Source organism: Arachis stenosperma, chromosome 3 (assembly GCF_014773155.1).
Source record: "Arachis stenosperma cultivar V10309 chromosome 3, arast.V10309.gnm1.PFL2, whole genome shotgun sequence".
Classification (NCBI taxonomy): Eukaryota; Viridiplantae; Streptophyta; class Magnoliopsida; order Fabales; family Fabaceae; genus Arachis; species Arachis stenosperma.
In genome coordinates this window covers 165,237,142-165,257,929 of record NC_080379.1, presented here as the reverse complement: position 1 = coordinate 165,257,929, position 20,788 = coordinate 165,237,142, and the positions used below count along the sequence as shown (strand labels likewise).

General features: G+C 34.7%; 1 protein-coding gene across 1 annotated transcript; it reads left to right on the top strand.

Moving 5' to 3' along the window:
• The first annotated feature begins 16,428 nt into the window (after nucleotides 1-16,428).
• On the top strand, nucleotides 16,429-17,936 carry LOC130967834 (thaumatin-like protein). The gene is made up of 2 exons (XM_057892863.1): nucleotides 16,429-16,658; nucleotides 16,802-17,936. The coding sequence occupies exons 1-2, from the start codon at nucleotides 16,604-16,606 to the stop codon at nucleotides 17,485-17,487; spliced, it is 741 nt and encodes a 246-aa protein (XP_057748846.1). The 5' UTR covers nucleotides 16,429-16,603; the 3' UTR covers nucleotides 17,488-17,936.
• The last annotated feature ends 2,852 nt before the right edge of the window (nucleotides 17,937-20,788 follow it).

Sequence of the window (20,788 nt, the reverse complement as noted above, 5' to 3'; positions counted from 1 at the left end):
AACCCGACCAGGAGAAAACATCTTTCATCACGCCGAGAGCCAATTATTGCTACGTGGTCATGCCATTCGGACTAAAGAATGCAGGAGCCACGTATCAAAGATTGATGAATAAAGTGTTTTCTCCCCACCTAGGGAACTTGATGGAAGTATATGTCGACGACATGCTAGTAAAAACCAAGGAAGAAGTCGACCTCTTAACCGACCTCTCACAAGTCTTTGACACTATAAGGTTGCATGGGATGAGGCTAAATCCTGCAAAGTGCGCCTTCGCGGTCGAGGCAGGAAAATTTCTAGGGTTCATGCTAACACAGAGGGGGATTGAGGCCAATCCCGATAAATGCAGAGCCGTCTTAGAAATGAAAAGCCCGACTTGTTTGAGAGAGGTTCAACAGCTCAATGGCCGACTTGCAGCCCTCTCTAGATTTTTGGCAGGCTCGGCACTAAAATCCCTTCCACTATTTTCCTTACTAAGGAAGGGATGCCAATTCGAATGGACTCCGGAATGCGAGGAGGCGTTCCAAGAGTTCAAAAAGTTTTTAAGCCAACCTCCCATCTTAACCCGACCAATACCAGGAAAAGACCTCGTCCTATACCTATCCGTAGCAAACAGGGCTGTCTCGTCAGCCCTGATAAGAGAAGATGAGGTCGGACAACACCCGGTCTACTTTATCAGTAAGGTCCTACAAGGCCCTGAACTAAGGTACCACAAACTAGAGAAGTTTGCCTACTCCTTAATGATAGCCTCACGAAGGTTACAACCTTACTTCCAGGCTCATACAATAAGAGTCCGCACAAACTAACCCATGAAGCAAATCCTCCAAAAGACGGATGTTGCAGGGAGAATGGTTCAATGGGCGATAGAGCTCTCCGAGTTTGATTTGAGATATGAAACTCGGACGGCAATTAAAGCCCAATGCCTCGCCGACTTCGTTGCAGAATATGCAGGAGAACAAGAGGAAAAGCCGACTACATGGGAACTCTATGTAGACGGATCCTCCAACAAAACAGGGAGCGGCGCAGGCATAATACTGGTAGATGAAAAAGGAACCCAAATAGAGGTTTCCTTAAAATTTGAATTTCCGGCCTCAAACAATCAGGCAGAATATGAAGCCTTGATTGCCGGATTAAAGTTAGCAGAAGAAGTTGGTGCTACAAAGGTAACGATCTACAGCGACTCACAGGTAGTGACCTCCCAAATAAGCGGAGAATATCAGGCAAAAGACCCAAATATGAAGAGGTACTTGGAAAAAACCCTGGAGCATCTTGGACGCTTCGCAGAAACCAAGGTCAAACACATAACTCGGGATCTAAATAGCAGAGCGGATGCCCTATCCAAGTTAGTAAGTACCAAACCAGGAGGAAACAACAGAAGCCTGATTCAAGAAACCCTCCAAGAACCCTCGGTAGCAAAAACAGAAGATAAACAAGAAACACTTGAGGTAGTCGGTTTAAACCTCGGATGGATGAATCCCTTAGTCGAATATCTGAAATTCGACATCCTCCCTAAAGAGGAAAAAGAAGCTAAAAAGATCCGAAGGGAAGCACAACATTATACTTTGGTGAGAAATGTCCTTTACAGAAGAGGGATATCAACGCCATTACTAAAGTGCGTACCGACCTCAAGAGCCACCGAGGTGTTGGAGGAGGTACACAGTGGGATCTGCGGAAACCATCTAGGAGCAAGGTCACTCGCCAGGAAAGTAATCCGAGCAGGATTCTATTGGCCGACCTTGCAGAAAGATGCCACAGAATTTGTGAAAAAATGCCAACCGTGTCAGATGCATGCAAATTTCCACGTAGCCCCACCAGAAGAGCTTATCAGTATTACTTCTCCATGGCCTTTTGCAAAATGGGGAATGGATTTGTTAGGTCCTTTTCCCCAAGCACCAGGACAAGTCAAATACCTGATCGTAGGAATAGATTATTTCACAAAGTGGATAGAAGCAGAACCGCTGGCCACCATCACCGCCCAAAGAAGTCGCAGGTTCCTCTACAAAAACATCATCACAAGGTATGGAATACCTCATTCCATCACTACAAACAATGGAACCCAATTTACCGATGCCACCTTCAGAAATCTAGTAGCCAGTCTGAAAATCAAGCACCAGTTCACCTCGGTGGAACACCCACAAGCCAATGGGCAAGCCGAGGCAGCTAACAAGGTCATACTGGCAGGATTGAAGAAAAGGCTACAGGAAGCAAAGGGAGCTTGGGCTGAAGAGCTCCCCCAAGTGTTATGGGCTTATAGGACAACTCCTCAATCCGCCACGGGAGAAACACCCTTTCGACTAGTCTATGGCGTAGAAGCCATGATTCCAATAGAAATCAATGAGCAAAGCCCAAGGGTAATTCTCCACGACGAAGTCGGAAATATACGAGGACACAAGGAGGAGCTCGACTTGCTTCCCGAGGTCCGAGAAGATGCCCAGATAAGAGAGGCTGCGCTGAAGCAAAGAATGACTACAAGGTACAACAAGAAAGTCATTCGAAGAACATTTGCTACAGATGACTTGGTCCTAATCAGAAACGACATTGGAGTCAACAAATCGGGAGAAGGAAAGCTCGCCGCAAATTGGAAGGGACCATACAAAATCAAAGAAGTATTAGGGAAAGGTTATTATAAAGTAACCGACCTAAGCGGAACTGAGCTACCTAGGTTGTGGCATGCTTGTAATATGAAAAGGTACTACAGTTAAAAGCGAACTCTACTTCCTGATGTACTCTTTTCCCAACTTCATGATTTTTTCCCAAAAAAGGGTTTTTTCTGGAGAAGGGTTTTTAACGAGGCATCATAGTAGAGACTAAGGAAAAAATAGGCTATCAAGACCCTTAGTAGCAAAAGAAGGTACCTCCCCAATTAATAAAGATCTTTTTCATTCATAATATCTCTTATAAATATCCTTCTTTATTTTTCTAAGTCCTTCTACGAAACGCGCCGACTTAAGCTCGACAAAACGTGAAAATCCCATGAACCGACCTAGACGGTCGTCAGGATAAAACGACGAGGTACAAGTCGGTATAAAGAGGTTATATGAGTCGATCGTAAAAACTCGGAAGACGAATTCGACTCATAAGTCGGAACAACATTCCGAGTAGGAAAGCTCGGAAATACACCGATCCTTAAATCGGAGCGTAGAACCGAGTAGAAGAAAAACGCATCGCAAAAATAACCTAAGTCATAAGAGCTCGCTAAAACGAAAGACGAGTATGAGGAACAACAAAAGAGATATGAAAACCTAAGAAGAAGTTTAAAGGGCATCCCAAAAAAGTCCTTAAACGAGAAAGTCCGAAAGACAAACAAATAAAAAGGTTTTCAGAAAGAGATCAAAAGAATTTTCAAAATATCAAAAAAGCATACACGCACAAGGTAACTCAAAACGCAACTCAAAACCCTTATCCAAAAAAGGGCACAGATCAGAATATTTTGTTTACGGCCTTAAAAGGCCAAAGGGAAATTGTTCACACAACCACCAACAATGAATAAGTTTAAAAAAGGGGGGTACTCACAGGCCGAGCCCCCATATAGCCATAAAAAACAAAATTATCTTTTCAAGGGAGTAGAGGAATCACCACCGCCAGACTCAGGAGGGGCGCCACCAGGACCAGTCGGAGGAACGGAGGAAGAACCCGGAGAATCTTTAGAACGAGGAGGAGACTCAATAATCCTCTGCCCCCGAGTCTTCAAATCTGACTCGGAAACAACCTCGGGAGCAGGAGGATCCACGATAGCACCATCGATGACGACTTTATCAGGATGTAAAGGAGAAAGGTCCAAGTCGGGAGCGATAACTCTGACTTGTTCCAAGAAAATTCTCCAAGACTCCTCGGCACCATCGGCAATAGAGTCCTCCAACTCGGCGTATGCGTTCCGAGAATTTAGTAAGTCCTTCCTCACAGCCACAATATCCTGAAATAAACTGTGGTAGCTGTCTTGTGCCGTTTTCCTCAAATTCGCCTCCAAAGTACATTGAGCCCGCAGCTTACCCTCCTCCTCCTTAGGGTGATCCCTCTCCTTCCTCAATTTATCTCTCTCCTCCTTCAACTCCTTCTCATGTTTTTCAAAAATAAGAAGCCTCCCCTCCAACTCCTCAACTTTTGAGGTGGCCCCCAAGGAGCTAAGGGGAGTCTTCTAAAAAAGATCCAAAAGTTTGCCACAAACACCCGCTGCCCTAAAACTCTCCTCGGCCATGGTGGTGAGGTGGTTTCGGACAGAAACATCATCCATACTTATAAAAGGATAGATGTTCTTTCGGACGAATGCCAGAGCATCCGCCTTAACCCCACCATCAAAAGAAGAAGAGCCAGACTCTGCAGTCTTACGCTTCTTCTTCTCTGGCTCAGAAAGAAGTTGGGCAGAAGGGAGTGGCCGAGATAAAGTTGAAGAAGAAAGTATAATGGGTTGGGAGGGAGTGGCAGTATTTTTAGGAGGAGGAGGAGGAGGATAGGTGATCGCCCTGGCACCACCAGACCTAGCCCGGGACTTCGCTTTAGCCTCCTGGACCCTTTGATAAGCCTCCTGAGCATTCTTCTTTGCCATATCTACAAGGAAACAACTAACAAAAGTTACAAGTCGGTAACATTTAAGTCGGTAGAAACAACTCGGAAATAAGGAATACATGCACTACCTAGATAAGATTGAACAAAGGTCGGCGTTTCTTGAAGGATTTTCCTAGTATCCAAGTATGGGGCCCTTCCCCACGCTTCTCGGAAAAATCCCACAATAGCCGCCTCCACCTCGTCAAGGTCATCTAGACCATACTTCTCACAAGGGGAGGCCGCCAACCAATAAAGGGGAAAGCGAGGGGAGGAGTGCTCATCAAGGAAAAAGGGGTGGTGACCCTCTACGGCTTGAACTTTGAAAAAGTAGTTTTTGAAGTCATGAAAAGATTCGTCGAAAAGGGTGAAAATCCTCCGACCTTGTATGGCTCGGAATGATACCCACTGCTGTTTGTTGTTTAGCCCACTAAAGGGCTTAGTCATATGAAAAAGAAAGAAGAAAATCCTCAAAGAGGTCGGAAAGTCCAGAGCGTGGCTAATAAACTGATAGACCTTCAAAAAACCCCAAGAATTGGGGTGAAGTTGAGTAGGGGCAACTTTACAGTGATGCAAAACAGATATCTCGAAATCCGAGAAAGGAAGAAAAACACCCAAACGGGTGATCATACATTCATACATGAAGAAAAAATGAGGGGCCGCCTCATTAACTCTCCCAAAACAGACCCGGTCTTCAGGACCCGGGATTATCAATTCATATTTTGGCTCGTCCTCCTCCGAAGTACAGAGCCGGTGATGAGTACGAAGATGAGTGATAAACTCAGCATCGACCAGGGGTTCCTCCCCAAGGACAGTGTCATCAACCCACAGAGAAAGAACATCTACGGAAGCCATTTTTTATATAAAGAAAAGTGGCAGAAACCTACAAAAGGAAGAAAAGAAAAAGAAAAAAAATCAAAAAACACGGCCCCTAAAGAGGAAAGATACGAAGCTAGAATCTACAGGCCAACCTACCCACTCACAATACAAAACATGCAAACATAAGGCATGACATGGAAGAAACAAAACTAACCTTTATCCGAAGAAATGAAGGCTGAAGAAAACGGAAAGCTTCGAACACAAGAATACAGCACGAGCAAGGCAAGAAAAAGTTTGAAAGATTGCAGAAACGGAAAAACGAAAGAGAGGGAAAGTATTTATAAATAGGCCAAGGGGCATAATGGTAAAAACGAGGCAGTCATTAATGAGATTGCACCGTTACCAAAGCCCTCAATCCCTAAACGCTTCCTCAACCGACACGACGCTTGAATTGACGTAACTGTCAGAAACAAAAGGTCGCGAAAATCACGTCGGTTTCAAAACCCGTGAAAGTCGGCTACGAACCCGAGTTGAATACTTGAACCCAAGCCTTAAAAGGATCTTGGGCTCAAGTAGGGGCACTGTTCATACCCTGGCCCAATGCTAAGGGCCCAGGTCCAACCAAAAGGCCTGATCCAATAGATTAAGCCTAGCAAAACACCGACCTCCACCTAAGAAGTCGGTGTCAACCACGACTTAGTATAAAGAAGTCGGATATGAGATTAGCTGGCAGACAAACACTCATTCAAACGAGTAACCGCCCCTAAAATCTCTCTAACCACTTTATGAAGCCATATCTTAACCTCCCTAAGATAATGGGACGGTTAATATCCTAAAGATACGGCACTACTCCAACGGTGGTTATTGGCTCACCACTACAAATACACTGACACCCCTCAGGTATCTCTAAGCCCAATACTCTCTAGACCTGCTCACACTCTTGCTAACTTAAGCATCGGAGTGTCTTTGCAGGTACCACCCCCCATTCGTTCACACGCGCAAGTCGGACGGAGCCTCCCGAGTTGCTGATCCATCCGGAGTTCTCCTCCTTCACGCACTTGGGCCATTCAACACCATCCATTGCATTTATCTCTGGTTACCCACCGTAACACATTTTTTTTAAATATATTTTAAGTGATCTTTTTTACTATGAAATTTGTGACCATTGTTAAATTAAGGCTCCTTTAACAAAAATACAAACTAAAATTCAAAGAATAATGTAATAGATCGGAGGCTTTTATGAATTAATAATGCATTAAAAACCTCATTTATATCTAAATTCATTTTAAGTGAAACAAAGATACTGTTACTCTAATCACCAAAAAAAAGATAGTTACTCTCTTTTTCAAAAAGGAAATTAAAATTAAAATTTTTATTCTCTTATTATTGGCAGTGTTATTTTTTCAATATGACTAAACGACTTTTTTTGTTTGGTATTTATGACTAAATGACTTTAATCTGTATTTTTTTTAAGTTAGGAATAAGACTCAAATTTGAGATTTTTAGATAAAAATAAAAAAATTATACCATTTGAATTATAATTTTTTGCGGATTTTGATTTATATGTTACTAGTTGCTGCACTTTATAATGAGCACTACTCGTTTTAGCAGTGTTAAGATTTAGGGAAAAAAATAAAAATAAAGAAGAAAGAAAGAACATTGGGCTGCGAAAACATTGATCGGCAAATTGGCATGAACATGAACTCGGTTAACAGCAATAGGGCCCAGGGACGTGGGAGTGCACTTCTTGCAGGTTTTATGCACCATTTAGTTGCCCTCTAACTTAACCTCTCATATTTGAGTTGCCCTCTAACTTAACCTCTCATATTTGAATATTTTAAACTTTAAATTTTTATTCTAGAGAATAAAATATAAATTTTTTTATTTTTTTAGTCTAATCTATAAAATAAATCATAAAAAATAATATTTTTTTAAAAAAATAAAATTCAAAATTTAAAAGATTCAAATTCTATTTAATTAACTAAGAATCATGTCAATTATTATTATGTTAAGGTGTGTGTTATAATGTTTATATATTTTAAATTAAAAAATATAAAAATAAATAATATTTTAATATTTAAAACTTACTGTAGAAAACAACTTTAATAATTTCGACGTCAAAATTTAAAAAACAATTTCGATAATTTTGACATCAAAATTATATTAGTAAAAATGCTATTAGAAGGATTTAAATTTGGTTCTTCTATCTTATAAAAATACCTTTATCCACTCAACCATTTGTCTCTTTAATTATATATGTATTTTGTATCAATATTATTCATAAATTTATTATTTTATATTTTATAATTTTAAAAATAAGTAAAGTATTGTTTTTGTCCCCAACGTTTGGGGTAAATCTCAAAATTGTCCCTAACGTTTCAATCGTCCTATTTACGTCTCTAACGTTTTAAAATTGACTCAATGTTGTCCTGCCGTTAAGGATCCATTAATAAAATTAACGGCGGGACAAAATTGAGACGATTTTGAAACGTTAGGGACGTAAATAGAACTAAAACGTTGGGGACAAAAACAATACATAGAAATAAATTTTAATTTTATTCTTCAATAATATCAATTTGTTACTGTACATAGTATTCAATTATTTTTAATCATATTTACACTTAATCACCTTATTTTCATTCTAAATAAATTTATTTTTTTAATTTTACACTCAAAGTAATGTATTTTTTATAAATAAATAAATTTTACACTTTTATTCTAAATAAATAATGTAATGTTATTAGAATGAAAGTGTAAAACTATAAAAAATATAAGTAACGTGATTAAGTAATGAAAGGAGTCACCAAAAAAAAGTAATGAAAGTAAAATTACATTATTTATTTAGAATGAAAGTATAAAATTTATTTATTTATAAAAAAATTATATTACTTTAAGCGTAAAATTATAAAAAAAATTAATTTATTTAGAATGAAAATAAGGTGATTAAATGTAAATATGATTAAAAATAATTGACTACTATGTATAATAAAAAATTGATATTATTGAAGAATAAAATTAAAATTTATTTCTATGTATCGTTTTTGTCCCTAACGTTTTAGTCCTATTTACGTCCCTAACGTTTCAAAATCGTCTCAATTTTGTCTCGCCGTTAATTTTATTAACGGATCCCTAACGGCAGGACAACATTGAGTCAATTTTAAAACGTTAGGGACGTAAATAGGACGATTGAAACGTTAGGGATAATTTTAAGATTTACCCCAAATGTTGGGGACAAAAACAATACTTTACTCTTTTAAAAATTAAATTATATCTTAAATTTAATTATTATTTAAAAAAAACAGGTCTATTGACAGGCTTCAGACCAAGCTAAATTTAACAACAGGCCAGACTCAGTACTCATTATAAAAAGTCTATACTAGACTAAGGCCAATTACTCTATTACAGGCCTAGCCTGTTAAGAGTAAAACCTGGTCTTGCCTGATCTGTTTCCACCCTTATGTTTTAATTACAATTTTTTTTGCCAGTGAATTGAATAATCCCCTATTATAGGTACTCTAATGGATTAGACAACTCCCAATCTAAAATACATAACACACTTATATACTTCTCACACATTTATCACATTTTTCCCTCAAATGCATCTTTTAGAGTTTGAACTCTAGACTTTAGTAGTGAAAAAAGGGTGAAATGCCACATGAACTAAGACTCTTGGCAATCTTCTGTTGAGTCTCTGCGTCGCAACTCAGTATTCCTCCCACAAGTGGATCCTAATAAATGGAATATTCAACGAAAATCTAGTTGTGCCAACAAAAAAAAAAAACTCAATTCAATCATGCATCATCCCAGTTTCATTTATTTTTCACTTAAATCCGAACGATATATAAGCGATTAAACCTCTATGACAAACTCAACCCAATTGAATAAAAGACAAGGTAGGTGTTACAAAAAAAATTTGTAAGTATGTGTTATTTGTTATAAACTGATACTCTAATCCAATTAGTGAAAAAATTACAATGGCTCATGACGCCACAAATCACACAAAATAGGTTTCCTTAATTTTTTTTTAAATTTTCTGATAAAACGTATTTTTTATTATTTAATATTCTTTTCATTATATATTTTTTAATTATACTTAAAAATTTATAATAAAAAATTATATTTTATAAAAAAAATTAAAAAGATCTATTTTTTATAAAATTCTATTACACATTTAATTTTTTTTTACAACAAACTAGTGCTATATATTCAAATTTTTTTGACAACTAAATTTAAAAAATCAGTTTTGTGAAAGCGTTTCTTCTCTTTTTTGGTGTTTTTTCTTTTTCTTTGCGCTCCTCCTCTGCCCTCTTCATGTAGTTGCTGTATTATGTATTTATTTATTTTTCAATTAGTTTTTTTTCTTTACATAGTTGCTTATTGTTTTTTAATATCTTTTTTTCTTCTTATGATGATAAGGAGAAAGAGAAAGAAGACAATAATACTATATATAGAGACACAAAACTCCCGTCTATAACAAAAATCACACTGAATTTGAATTTAAATCAAAATAACACCGAATTTTTAAATGGTGACACAAGAAAAAAAAACTCAACACAAGTAAAGAAACATGAATCATATTAAATCTAACTCATTATAATATCGAAATTTAGAAAGGATGACACCAAAAAATTCATCGATATAGTTTAAATCGCACAAAAAAACACTACAACTACATATAAATTTCAAATCAAGCCTATAACAAAAATTATACTAAATTTAAAACAAAATAATACCGACATTTTAAAATAATGACAAAAAAACTAAACTCAAAATAACCATAAAAACATGAATCACAATGAATCTAAATCATAACAATATCAAAACTTGAAAATGATAATACCAAAAAATTCATAACATAGCTTAAATTACATAAAAAAATATTATAATTATATAGAGATTCTAAATTCAGGTATATGACAAGAATTATAATGATGATAGAAAAGAAAAGAAAAAAAGAAAAAAATTAATAAAAAAGAAGAGAAAAAAAGAGGAGTAGATGGCTTTGGTGGTAGTAACAATAAGTCAACAACGACGAACAATAACAAAAAAAAAGATAAATAAAAAGAGGAGAAAAAGAAAAAACAGCAGTCCAATTAAAAAAAAAAAAAGAAGAATACAATTTAGTTGGAGCTAATTAGATAAACAATTTGATTATAGGGTTTTTTTTTTTTCTTTTTCATATAACATGCGATTGGAAGGTAGGCATTACAAGATGTTACAATAATAGTAAATGTATCATGTATGTTCTCAATTCTTGGGAGTGGATTTTCTCAAGTGAATAAAAAATTGGATAGTGTGCAGTGTTTAATCTAACTATTTATCATTCTCTCTTTTTTATTTATTTCTAGTCCCACTTACAAAATCAAAGATGAAAAATCACATTATATTTTATCAAGTATTGAAAAAACTGGAGATGATCCATTTCCCTCAATTCTCATTGCAGCTGTGCTCTTTCTTCACGAACAATGCTCATCCTAGCCGTAAATAGTGCCACCTGAGTTCTACCAATCCATCATTTCAGTTTGATAATGTTATGTGTACGCGCTCACCAGCGAGTGAGCTTCCTGATTTTACAACGCGAGACACGAGACTGTTCTTGGTTGGCATTTTATGCACTCTCAAAAAACTGATTCCAATTTCCATGTGAAGCATTCTGTTGCGCGTTTATACAAAAAGGAAAGCAAGCAAATAATTAGCTCATTGGTTAGCTTTGGTTAAATATTCAAATTCTTATGCAATAATTTATTAATCAGTAAAATTTTAAATAAAGTTAAAATTCGTGAATATAAAAAAAAATTAAGAAGAACAATTTTTCATTTTTCTTTCTTAAAGTAAAAATTTTCAAACAAATAAAAATATCGACATTATTCTCTTTATTTCACCGTATGTGTTTTATTTTTGTTTCTAAAACTTGTAAATATTTATTCTATATATACTATTTATTTATTTAAGGTTTTGTATATTATATCCGTGATTTAATTTATAATCCTTTATGTGATTTTAAAATACTCAATAAGTAGTGAATTACCTTTTTTCATACAATATTAAGATATTCGTAATGTAGAAAACGGAAATGGAAATTGGCACCTTGTGTAAGAGTGGAAGGATGCAAAACCTATTCTCATCAGGTGCAGGTACAGGGAAATTTGAGGGGGCAGAAAAGATTCCATGGAATTATTGAGTGGTGACTCGTGATTGTTAATTTGTTATGATGTTTAAAAAATAGTATTTAATTTAATAAAAAATTAAAAATTAAGATTTTATTTAAAAAATATAAGAATAAATAATTTTTAAATATATAAAATTTATTATAACACATAAGTTAGCAAAAATTGAATACCATAGAATTCACCTACTTGAGATATATGCGGAAATTGATATGCGTTGTTGGTGGAAGGGGGAGTGTTTCCCAGTTTGCATTTTGGTTGGTGTGGTAGTGGAGTGCGGCAGAGTGATTCTCTCGTCAATTGACCGTGAACACACACATTGTTTGGATTGATGGATTTTGAAGGAAAAGAAAATAGGTAGAAAAAAAATGAATAGAAAAATAAATTTTTTGTTGTTTAAATAAGAAGAAAAAATAGAAAGAAAAGAAAAAAAATAGTGTGAGACCTATTAAATTATTTTCTCTTCACAAATGGGAAGAAAATAAAAAGAAATGGGGGCAATATGAATAAAATTATACATTTACCTTTTATCATTAATAAATTATAATTTACATATAATATATATAAGAGTATTAATATAATTTTATACTATTATGATTTTTTTTATTTTTCTTTTCATCTAAACAAAAAAAAAATTTCTTTCTATTTTCTTTCCATCTATTTTCTCTTAATCCAAACAACATACAAATAACTCTACTTTTCCTTTTATTTTCTTTCCACTCATTTTCTTTCCTCTCATTTTCTTTCTTTCCATTTTCTTTTCTATATCCAAACAAAAAGAACTGTGGAAAAAAAAAGAAACGAAGAGAAAAGATGATAAATAAATAGATAAAGATTTTGTTATTTGATATCTTAAAAATATATTTTAAGAATATAATAAAAAGAATATATCTAATATTTTTAAAATGTTTTCTTAAAATATATATTAACAATGTCTAATAAATACTTATAGTCAATTATAATAGTACAATAATAAAGATTTGGTCGAATTTTTTTAAATAAATAAAATAAATATTTTAATTACATATATACATATTTTTTAAAGTATTTATGTATTTGCATAATGTGTCTTATCTTGTTTATACTCTAAATGAGATAAATCATACACATATCTTAATGTATCACATTTATATACACGTTATAATACGTGTCTTATCTCGTTTACACTCAAATAAGGCACATTGACGCTCATAAATAGAATTTGTTAACAGTGCTCTTGATCCCATTTCTGATCCACATCTCTCATTTTTCTCTTTCTCACGCCATTTTATTGATATTTTTGAGTTTTTTAGACGTTATGGCACGTAACCCTAACATCAATCGCCTGAACGCTAGTTGACACATTGCGAGAGCTATCAACTTTGAGGTTGGTGTTATCTTTTATCGTTCAAATTAATAATTATTTGTGATTTACTTAACTAATAAATAGACTGAATGATATTTAGGTAATACAGAATAGGTTAGTTGACAAATAGGGATTAAGAAATTTATAAATATTTAAGTTTATTCATAGTGAAATTTTTATTCATAATAAAGGCTAAACAACTAATAAGTTTGAGTTGATTCGTTAATTTAAAGGTTTTAGTAGCTACTTTTATTGTTTTAAATTTCGAAAGAATTTTTAAGTACTATTTTTTTATGCTTTTTATTATGTTGTGATGTTTATATGAGTTGCACTTTATATTTTTTTAAATAGTTTTGAATATGCTAGAGAAGTTAGTTTAAAATTTTGTACTTATAAATTTTTTTTTTTTAAATAGAGGCCTCGCCTTTTATTGTCTAGGCAGGTTAATCACACACTTGCACCTCCGGACGCCATCGACGCTTACTTAAGGGAAGCTGGGTTTGGCGACACGTTGCAGTTCAGAGACTCTGTTTTTGACAACTCCCTGATCACTGCATTTGTGGAGTGGTGGTGTCCGGAGACCCACACTTTTCACCTGTCATGGAGTGAGTGCACCATCACCCTGCAGGATGTTGTATACCACCCTGGGAGAGCCAGTCGGTGGGTGCCTGCGTGATTTTCAGACTTGGCACCAACAACCAACATGGAAGTACGTGGAGGAGCTCCTAGGTGCCAGCCCTTCCAATACAGCAGGGTGCGCAGAGGAATGAGTCGTTTAGCATCAAGATGACTTGGCTCAGGGACCAAGTTCGGCACATGCTAGTGACTCCTATTGTACAACTTCTTTCAATCACCATATATCTGCACAATTGCCTTTTGTTTTGCCATCCAAACTTCCTATACGACGACTTGAAGTGATAGCTTTGCCTCACTGTACCTTGTAGAACAGGGATGGAAACTGATGGCCTGGACTGTATGAGCGGCAATATGAGTCTTCATATGAGGTGGCTGTCCAACTGTCGATAATCATGCGACATGGTGAGCACTAGACATGTATGTGGTCTACCAAATTTACGCACTTTTCTAACGATTTTAAGTATCATCGAATTAAAATTTAACCAAAATAACAACAAGGAATTTAACAACGAAGTAAAATTCTATAACACTCACTAATATCCGAGATTTTGTCAGAGGGTGACATGGAGGCTCCAAGGACAACCATCAGTGAATTTTCGGCATTGTACGTAGTACTTTAGCCTGTCCGACTCTACTACTCAATACTCTACACTTCATTGAATGTTATAATTATTCACACCTTGCAGCACTGCCTCTCTGCTCTTGAATCTGGGACCAACTCTAAACTCGACACCACCATCTGGGTTGTAATTGTCGCCCCCGTATTCGAGTACGGAATTTTCTCATGCATCGCATTCAAATCCAATGTGTGGTAGTGGTTGGGCACGGATGATAACTCTGGAATTGGAATCAGAAAAGGAAAAAGGTATCGACGTGATCCACCAAAGGGAATCTCTGGTTTGAACTCATATTCGTTATCATCCTCAGATGAACCACTTCTGTGACTATCGGCAACGTAATCTTTGTCTGATTCCTCACCCTCAAAGTCTATGTCCTACACTGGACTAGCGTAGTGCAACGAACGTGGTGCGAGAGGAGGGTCATCTGGTACAAAGTTCGAGGTACCACTACCATCACCACCAACCTTACGAATCTCCGCTGAAAGCTCTATCACTTGTTCAACCATAATTCTCTCGTGCACATAAAAAATAAGGTGCACATGCTCATTACCATCGAGTCAAAACAGACGAAATCGAAACATCCCATTTTTTCATCGGTGCTAACATCATATACTCAACTCGACCAACCTCTTTTCTCTTCCCACCACTGATATGCGTCAATATCATACTCTTTAACTCTGGCAACGAAAGTGCTCTTCGACTTCGGAACAACGCTGGACTCTCGCACTCAAATATAACCCTGTTGTCACTGTTTTTCATTTGGGATACACCATCAGTCCATCACAACAAAAGAATAATTGCTATTGGACATTTTTTTTCTTCTAAGTTTTAGGAAGAAAAAGGAAGAGAAGGAAGAATTGATAGTTTTGTAAAAAATATCAAGGATTTGCTTATATTTTTATAGATGTTTGATTTTTGTCCTATTATATTTCGTTTATTGTGTAAACGAGTTGAATTGTCACTTATCTCGTTTACAGTGTAAACAAGATATGCATTACCCGCCTTTTCGCACGTATTATGTTTACAAACGTGATATATTGAGATGTGTGTGTTTTTTATTTTGTTTACACGACAAACAAGGCTGTAAACGAGATAAGTTACATTGTGTAAATACACAAATATTCTAAAAAATGTGTATATGCGTAATTAAAATATTTATTTTATTTATTTAAAAAGATTTTGAATTTGGCCTATAAGAATGTGTTTGTTTACGAGAACATGATAAGATAAAACACCAAAAATAAGATATAAAAGACAAAAACACATAATTTAATATTTCTATATTATGTTTGATGATAAAGTATTTTTATATTTGTTTATTTAAAAAATTTCAAAAAATAATAAAAAATATAATTATAAAAAATTAATAAAAATAATAAAAAATAAAAAAAATAAAAATTTTTTTATCAATATTTTTATATATTTTTAAAATAAATATAAAATATACTAATTCAATATTTTTAAATATTATATCTCTATCCATATATACAATTTTATATTTTTATATTTCTATTTTAATATCCTATTCCAATAAACAAAGCCTGCCTAATAGAATTTGTTGCTACGCTCATTTACTTGTTCCAAAATGTGGACAACCATGTCCTTCCCCCACCGGCTCTCTGACAATCCCTCCCTCTGGACCTGAGCGGCTGACCCCTCAACAATGTCACTCCCACACTTTTTAAACCAATAAACGCTATTACACTTTCTATTCAAATCCCTCTAATTAGTGAATGCGTATTAATTGAAAAAGAGAGTCTATAAAATTTTTAACTACGCTATATTGTTAAAATTAGTCATTAAATTAGATATTTATATAAAATATATATAATAAGAGAAGATTCATTTAATTTTATTTATTCACACATTAATTTTATTACAAAATTTAAAAATATTTTTATAATTATTTTATATAACAACTACAATAATTTATAAAATATTTATAATTTTTATTAAATTAAAATAAAAAATTTTAAATTTATAAATATAAAATTTAATTTAATAACTAAATAAATAAAATTAAAATATATTAAATTAAATTAAATATTTTAAAAATATAAATTAATAATTTTTAAATAATATTTAAAATTTTTATATCAAAAATATTTAAATCCCGTATAAGATAGTAAGATGAAGTAGATAGATATTATTCTCAAACAATGGAGTGATACCGGTAAGCCGGTAACATGTATGTGGGGTTGAGAAAAGAAGCTTTTACAGCAAATAGAAGTTGATTTTAACACTTCAAATTCAAAATCAATATTACTACTTTATTAGTGACTACAGTATATACGAGTATGGCCCGCATTCCAAGAAAATGAATGAAACGGAATTATTCCTTCGGTCGATGTGAATTTTGCCCAACCCTCGTGATTTAGCTCGGTTTATTTGTGGTAATGTGGTTATCATTGCGGCATAAGTCCATATAATACCATTGCAAGGCCTGGACTGCAACTCATTCTGCTCTCTTTTAACTAACATCAATGGCCTCAATACTGAGACTCCTCTTCGTTTTCCTCTTCGTCTTCCACATTTCAGGTATCTACCCTCCTTTCTCTCCATTACAATGCCGCTCTCATGCTTGCATTTTAAGGAGCATTTTATACACTATTATACTTGAAACTAAAGAACAGTGTATGTGACTGGTTTTTTCCTTGTTTGTTGTTCATGCCAAATAACAGTGTTCAAGGCTTCAGGGGCATCAATAATATTCTACAACAAGTGCCCCCACCCAGTGTGGCCCGGCATCCAGCCCAGCTCAGGAAAGCCCGTTCTGGCCCGCGGGGGCTTCAAACTCCCACCAAACAAGGCCTACTCCCTCCAACTCCCTGCCCTCTGGTCGGGCCGCTTCTGGGGCCGCCACGGCTGCGCCTTCGACGGCTCCGGACGGGGCCGCTGCGCCACCGGCGACTGCGGCGGGTCCCTGTTCTGCAACGGCATCGGCGGAACTCCGCCGGCGACCCTAGCAGAGTTCACGCTGGGAAACGAGCAGGATTTCTACGACGTGAGCCTGGTGGACGGTTACAACCTTCCAATCTCGATCACACCGTTCAAGGGATCTGGAAAGTGCAGCTACGCTGGGTGCGTGAGCGACCTCAACATGATGTGCCCCGTAGGCCTGCAGGTGCGCTCACGCGACAAGAAGCGCGTGGTGGCCTGCAAGAGTGCCTGCTCCGCCTTCAACTCCCCTCGCTACTGCTGCACGGGTACCTATGGAAGCCCACAGGCCTGCAAGCCCACTGCCTACTCCAGGATCTTCAAGACCGCATGCCCAAAGGCCTACTCCTACGCTTACGATGACCCCACCAGCATCGCCACTTGCACTCGCGCTAACTACTTGCTCACTTTCTGCCCTCGCCGCCGCTGATCTCAAGCTCACTATTCCTTAATTCCTTACTACTTAATACTTAATAGTTACTACTATTCTCTTGGCCTAGCCCTATCCACTATTACCATTATTATCATCATTATCATTATGTCATAACAATTTGCATTTGCATTTGCATTAGTACTACCCAATACTCTCTTATTTCGTTACTTTAGTATATTAATGTGTACTAGCTAGGTCTTCTGTATTAATTCATATTACAATTACTACTACCGCGTGTCTGTTTGGTTTGTCAGGTGTTTTGCTTCCATTGTTGTCATTTATGGCCATGTTTTTATCTTGGAGTAAAAAAGTAGGTTATTTCATACTAGCAAGTAGCAAGCACTTGTTAGATACATTTCTCATCGCTAATGGGTTTGCGGATTTGTCTACTATCAATTCGTCCATTTGGTTTCCAGCCTGATATTGATATACTGTACACCCTAAAAAGCATATTCGCCACGCAACCAATGAGAAATTGGATTCACAAACGTCACTCTCTTTTTTAAGTAATCCTTGTCTGTTTGGACCTTGGACAATAGTCTATATTGCTTCATATGATGTTTATCTTGCTTTCCTTTGCAATGAAATTGGACAATGAAACAATTACACATTGGAAAATGCTACATGTACACAACACTAATCAGCCTTTAATCAGCCTTTATTAATATTTAATTATTTTTTTATTAAAACATATCCCTATTTTTAGGGTATATATCTATAAATATTTTTAATTTAAATAATAAAAACATAAATCAATCTAACTTCTCTCCAACTTCATAGTTAACTACTAGCACTTTGCTTCTTTTTACCCAACCTCCCATAACAAACCTGATTTGTTGTTCCTTTTTTATCGTAACTTTCACACTGTAAAGCACCCTCGCAATCAAACATGATTTATTATTAGTTGCATTAGTGAATTTCAAAAACTGAAACCTCCCAGCCGAAGTCTCTCTCATTTTCATCGGTGAAGGTAGCTGAAACACCCTTTAATCTTTATTAATGAAAGGTATAATCACTTTTTATATCTGTGCTTAATTAATGTTATGAAATATCATATTCATTATTTTTAATTATATTTAAAAATAAATAGAAAAATTCTATTCTTATTTAATTGGAACAAATTTAATTTTATTTGATTTTATTAATAGAATTGTTACGAATAAAGTATTTTGTACTTAATTAGTTTGAGTAAAAAAACAAATAAAAAATCTAGAGTTTACGAGAGAAAATATAGCTGGTATAGTCATAATAATTGTATTTTTATTTTTAAATTATAACACATCTAATAATACGATATTATATACAAAATATTTTTAAAACACATCTAAAATCGTAAAAATCTAGTTTTTAAATATACACGTTTTCAAAATCGTAAATTTCTAGTTTTTAAATAAAAACGCACATAAACTATTTTGTACTTAATTAGTTTGAGTAAAGAAGTAAATAAAAAATCTAGAGTTTACGAGAGAAGATGTAACTGGTATAATCATAATAATTGTGTTTTTATTTTTCAATTATAACACATCTAATAGTATGATATTATATACAAAATATTTTTAAAACACATCCATAATCGTTATAATATATTTTTAAAACACATCCATAATTATTATAATATATTTTCAAAGTTGAATTTTAAATTTTGATTCATTTGAATTTTAGTTGTGTACTTAAATTATAATATATTTTTATATTAAATGTATTAATTTTGAAACGAAAATTTAAGATTTAAATTTTAAATTTTAGTTTGATTTAATTTGAATTTTAAATATGGATTTAATTTTTAAAGACACTAAATCTATTTACATTTTTTAGATGTGTTTGTTTTATTTTTTTGAATTATTGTAAGAAAAGGCTGAATATTATACCAATTCTAAAGGATACCTAGTTGAGTTGTTACACATTCCCCTGCCTATCCCCAATTTTATAGGAATTTGCGTGTGAAATGTGAACTACTATATTTTACTTTAAACACCATTTAACTTGTTTCCATATAGATTGAAGGGAAAAGGGAGGGGAGGAAGGGGTTGACAGGGTGGATAGCAGTAGAACGTCCGAAAAAGCTTGTCCTGTTTGGTTAACGTTGGAAATTCTTTATAGTTTTTCATGGACTATTCTTTATTTTCCTTTTGCATGATTCTCTTCCTATTTTTGCTGCGCTAACATTATTGATTATCCACATGCTCCTTTTCCTTTTCGAAAGATACAATAAAATTTGAATGAACAAAGATTAGAAGAAAAAAAAAATTAGTTACTTATTAACGGCAAATTTTTTTTCCTGAATTTCTAGAAAACAAGAAATACAAGCATGTCTTACTACTTCGGTATTACCTAAGCTACTGATTGTTTTTCTTTTTTCTTTCTTTTTGTGCTCATCACAACTTTTGTTTGGGCTGAAGTACTCCCAAATTTCGTAACAAAAAGAAACATAGGCCAATACAGTCAAAGCCCGTCATAGTGCTACAGTTTTTGGTGCCAACTCTCTCGATTTTGGGTATTGATCCCAGGCCCATCTATTACGGATTTTGTAACATCATAGTACTTTTAGTAAGAAGGGACACACGGACTAGGACTAAAAACAAAAGAAGAGAAAGGTCAAAAGATGTGACTAGCATTAGAAATAGAATTGGGCCTGTTAGGTTGAGTTCCAAAGAAAAAGATTTCCATGAATATGAGAAAAAAAGGACAAAAATCAACTTGGGTTGGTCGAGTGGTCAGTTCACTCGTCCGCTTTCGAACCTCACCTTGTACATGCAACCCATTGGCCAGCGGCAGACCCTTAAATGGAACTCAGAGCCGCGATGGATTAGTTCTTAACCTGTCGGGTTGAAAAATACCGTTTGGATAAACAAAAAAAACACAAAGATGCGGATGCAGATCCATGTGTCATAAATTACACGTTGTTAGAAAGTATGAGGAGCCAATAGAATATTTATACAATGTATATAATAGAAGTTTATGGAGTATTAGAGATATAATCATTAGTGTTATCTTTTCTTATCAATTGAAATTTTTTGTATGAGTGGTATCATGACATAGTATTAGAGTGTTAGATCTGAAAGGTCAAGAGTTCGATCCTTGATGACCCCAAAATCAATTTAATTTGTCAGGAAAATGTTTATTATCCCTAATACTCAGATAGATAGTATAAAAAATATTCATTTTGTAACTCAATAACCCATTATCCATATAAATATGATTTCCCTACCTTAAAGCAACGAATAATACTTTTTCCTATTTAAAAGTAAAAAGTCATATGCATTAGGGTACCGTACTATTCTTCTTGATTCAGCAATTT

Excerpts from the sequence above, each read along its gene's own strand:
- LOC130967834 (XM_057892863.1), top strand. The coding sequence starts at position 16,604 with ATGGCCTCAATACTGAGACTCCTCTTCGTTTTCCTCTTCGTCTTCCAC. Across the intron at positions 16,659-16,801 it reads CTTCGTCTTCCACATTTCAG|TGTTCAAGGCTTCAGGGGCA; the intron begins GTATCTACCCTC and ends GCCAAATAACAG.